The sequence below is a fragment of the Phaethon lepturus genome, unplaced genomic scaffold (genome assembly GCF_000687285.1).
Source record: "Phaethon lepturus isolate BGI_N335 unplaced genomic scaffold, ASM68728v1 scaffold8261, whole genome shotgun sequence".
Lineage (NCBI taxonomy): Eukaryota > Metazoa > Chordata > Aves > Phaethontiformes > Phaethontidae > Phaethon > Phaethon lepturus.
The window spans coordinates 4889-9366 of record NW_010519830.1 but is presented as its reverse complement, the minus strand read 5'-3'; the positions used below and the strand labels follow the sequence as shown (position 1 = coordinate 9366).

Here is a 4478-nt window from a genome sequence, read left to right as displayed (position 1 = left end):
AGCAGGAATATACAGGGTTGCCACAGAAAGGGGGGGTAAGAAGCTTAGAAAGAATGAAGCTTCTAGCTTTAGGATGTAAGATGCACTCATTACGAGGTCATCAATTATATCTCATAGCTGACTGATGACGTTTCTTTGTGGCTTGTCTGAGCCACTTTAGAAGACAGGTATTAGGACTGGTAGACCACTGAGTTCTTCCAGATCGGCATTTTCTACATTAGTAAGCTTGAGAGTTTTGGACCCTGTTTGGGGAACAAAAGACTTGGGCTATGCCACCTAATATCTGTAGGATCAATGATGGAATATCTCTGAGAAGGGCATGACTTGCTCATGGGATTTGGGCTAGATATTGCTTGCATACACTTCTCAGTAACCCCAGCTGGTAGACTGGTTTGGAGAGCTGCACATGCATTGGAGGGACAGAAGGGACAGCACTAGTATTTACAGCTGACACCTGCTTACCAGAGCTCTCTGACTGATGTTTCCCTTTGCATAAGTCTAGCTTACCACAAGCCTGTGGGAGGAAATGGCTACATGCAAAACTATTTAAATACTGATTATTTGCCTCTTACTTCACTGCTCAATGGTTGCATCTTCCAGTTTGCGAGGTATCTATTGCCCTAATTTTCTTACTGAGCAGGCTTCCATAGCACTATGCTGTTTGCTCTGCAAAGGTGGGTCAAGGCTTGCAGTTTAGTTATGTCAGCACAAATACTGTTCTTGTTTTAACCCAGACAATCCCTTACTCACAGACAGCCTTGCTCTCCAAAGACTCTGTTGGTAAGGAAGGTCTAAGAGGATATTTTGTCTATTAAGAGCTAGAATATTGTCTTGTATTTGTTTAAGTGACACCACTAATCGGATTGTAATTCATACTCTTCTCTCTTTATCCTGCTTGTTTCTTGCCTTTTGAACTCATGTCTCAGTGCATGATGGGAAAGGTATTAGGTTTACCGCTAATGAGGACGTTCTTCCTGATAAGGGTATGTTCAAGACTAATGTTGTTACCATAACAACATTAGCCAACTGCCTTGCTTTTGAAGTCATCTTGCCCATGCTCGGAAACCTTTTCCAGAGACCCGTTCCCTATAGCTCCCTGTAGAAGTGAACTTTCACCAAATGCTTGCGTCCCACAGACAGAGCCACAGGTTGTGTGGTTTAGAAGTCTGTACCTTGCCTGAGAGCCTGTCCCCAAGCTTGAGATTTATTCATGGGATATGAGAGCTGTCTTGAAAATAGACTGTTTTTTGAGAGATGCTACGGACTTGTTGCCCTACCCTTTACCATGGGCTGTGTATTGCTGTTTACAGTCAAAGACTTGCATGCGTATGGTCTGCTGAAATGGGCTACTGTAATACATGGTAATGTCTGATATGGTCTCAAGGTTATAGCTGAGCTCGAGCCACCTGCCTTGAAGCGGGGTAGCTAAAAGTCTAGGTGCTCAGGAGAGCCCCAAAAAATTAAGTCTTGTTGTGTTTTGTCTCTCAATTTATTTTTTGCTGTCCAAAGTCTTTTTGTTATCCTAGGTGAAATACATATGTAACCCATTGCACGAGCTCAGTTCTGCAGTTTCACCTTCCAATATCTCAATACCAATGAGATTTTCATGTCAAGATTTAAATCTGCTTGTGCTAAAGGTGCAAGCATTTGTATGCATGCAGTTGTACGTGCTCAGAATATTTTTCACTGTCCATCCACAAAGTATTTTTTTGTCTCTGAACATTTCAGTTAACAGAACAAGATTTTTGTAGGAAAAGACAAGAATAAAGATTAAAAACAAACAAAAAAAAATACTAAATTTTATCTCAGAGGTGATGGGATTATTCTGCTGTCATTCCTCTGAAGCATCAGTGTCTCCTTTATAATCTATTAATTATACTAAAGATCAGTAAAATGAGGACCTGAGTATTTGGTGGCTGATGTTTCTGCAGATGTGGCCTGTTAAAATTGTTATTTTAAATAAAATATTTAAAAAATTAAAATTGCTAATCTTGTCTGTTCCCATGGAAAATGCCAGCAGTGTAAGTGGCAGATCTGCATCATCAGATGGGTCAGGTCAATAATTAAGCCTATCAAATTTAAAGCTCTGTGCTTATATATAGAAAAGAAGGAACACTGTTCTTCTAAGCGGGGAGAAAACAATACATTCAAGATCATATACAAATGTTATAGCCTAGAGGCTGTTTATTGTACTCAGGTCAAGAACGATAATCTACCCTAAGATAATAATTTGAGGTTCTCTTTTGTTTGCTCAGATACTCTTACTTGTATATTAATGTGACTTTCACTGCCTACAGTTCTGTGCCATGTAATTCTCTTCAGAGAATTGCACAGATTAGCTTTCAACTTCTTGGTTTTTAAATGAATGTCTTTGCTGCCTGCAGACTGTTCTTGTGAAAGTTGACATGTTAGATCTATCTAACCAAAATGTTTGTTTAACGATATCCTTCAAGCTCCTTATCTTGAATTTCAAACACACCAATTCTTTCACTTAGTAATGTGTCTTAACCTCAAAATTGACAAAATAATACTATTCATAGGTACTCAAATTACCCTGTAGGTATCCCAATTACAACAGCATTGCTAATTGTCAACCTGAGATCAGACAGTTATCAGAGAGAAGGTAAAATCAATTTCACTATCATATCAAAGACTTAATTTTCTTTTTGCAAAGCGGTCTTTTTTTGTAATTTATATGGCATCTTGACTTTCCTACCCAGAACAAATTTATTTCCAGATATTGCATGATAATTAAGACTAAAAGTTAGAAAATTGAAAACATCATAATACACGAATTGTAAGGTTCATGAGATCTTCTCCCTATCACTTTATCTTTTCCTCTGTGAAGCTACATCTTGTTTTCTCCCTGGCTAATTGATGAAGGGAAATAAGTATGCAAGCTGTGAGTGCTTCTCTCTCATGATTTTTGTTGCACAACAGTGGAGGGATTCTCATTATCCTCCAAAGAGATGCAGATAGGTACTCAGGATGACAGCTTCTATCTCATGTACAACATGGAAAAAGGCTCTTGGAGGGTGAGACTGCACTATGGCTTTGTGCAAATCACTAATGTCTTTTTTTTTTTCCTAAACTTCCTCTCTGGTGTGGTTTTTTTTTTTTTTGTTTTGTTGGTGGGTTTTGTTCTCCCTTTTTCCCTTTGCAGAAAGGAAAGCCAAAGACAGGAATCCAAATGCCCACCACTGGAATGCCTGCATGTACACACAATAGCTTGGCAGGAACCTCTGAAAAATCCTTGCTCTCTGTGAGAGTCCATTGTTGAGCTTTAGGTCTTTTAAATTCCTTTAATATTCTTACTAGTATTCTCGACAGGATGCGATCTTTATGGTGGAGTGCAAAGATTGTTAGTGTTTATGCGTGTTGGGCATGCAAGCCTGATGTTATCTTGCATTAACGTTACATTATCAGTGTTGACTGAAAAGCTGGCTATGAAAGGTGCACTGTGAGAATGCTATATTGTCTTGCCGAGGCCATAAAGAAAGACAGGGGCCAGTAAACAATAATCCGTGTGTGCATGGGGGGGTGTCACTTTTCTTCCAACAGGCTCTGGTGTGGATGATCCTGTGGGTGAAGTGTCCATACAGATCGACCTGTATACCCACCCAGGAACTGGTGAACACAAGGTTACGGTGAAAGGTATGGTGAAGTATGTGTTTCTGCTCAGACTCTGAATGTGTCAAGGCAAATCTCCAGTTGGCAGCCGTCATACTTCTGCGTTAGCTCACGGGATGTGAATCCAGAATTGTTTTCTCTGTTTACATCAGGAACATGCAGAGAAACAGCAAATGAGCTTGTTCAGCCAGTGACAGGGCAACGTACAGTCCCGTTGCTTATTGGCAACGATATATGAAGTAAACAAAAATCAGATGATAACTCTCACCAGGCGCCACAGTTTAGCCTGTGCTGCAGAGAACAGGGCAGCATGACAGGGTGATGTTGCGAAATTGCTCAGTGTAAACCAAAAGATTGCAGAGCCAGAAAGAGTTCAGAGGCTCCTTTCCCCCTTCCCGAAGGCCACGCTGGTCCCTGAAGAGCTGCTCTGAAAATAACCAAAGCAGTGATTCATCCCAGGCTTCCTCTTCCTCCTTCGTCTCCTTTGCTTGAATACAGCATATTTAACTGCTTTAATTTCCTCTGAAGATTTATATAAACAGCTCTTCAGGCCTCTCTTCTGGCTAAATCTACACTGCAATGCAAAAAATGATTTTCAGAGTTATTTCCTGTGCTTCAGACTGTTCTCTGCAGTGACATGGGAGAGAATGGGAATTAAAGAGCTAATAATTCTGAGTTCTGGAACCACCCATGGCTCATGGGCTTTGTTGTCTTACCTGCAGTCTCATTTTCCCTTTCAATGGAGACCTTAATATCGGCCCCCAAAATGCCCCTTTTTTTTCCTCATTCCACACGTAATGTAGGTGTAAGCACCGAACTGGCAGGGCAGCCTGCCTGGAGCCGCAGGG

At 40.7% G+C, this 4478-nt stretch overlaps 1 protein-coding gene across 1 annotated transcript in view; it reads left to right on the top strand.

Annotated features, from left to right (window-relative positions):
- Positions 1-4478, top strand: part of LOC104628546 (protein unc-13 homolog B) — a 76655-nt gene that overhangs the window by 69812 nt on the left and 2365 nt on the right. The window contains exons 24-25 of the mRNA XM_010297172.1: positions 927-983; positions 3562-3654. Of these exons, the coding sequence (XP_010295474.1) occupies positions 927-983; positions 3562-3654 (150 nt within the window). The remainder of the gene's footprint in view (positions 1-926; positions 984-3561; positions 3655-4478) is intronic.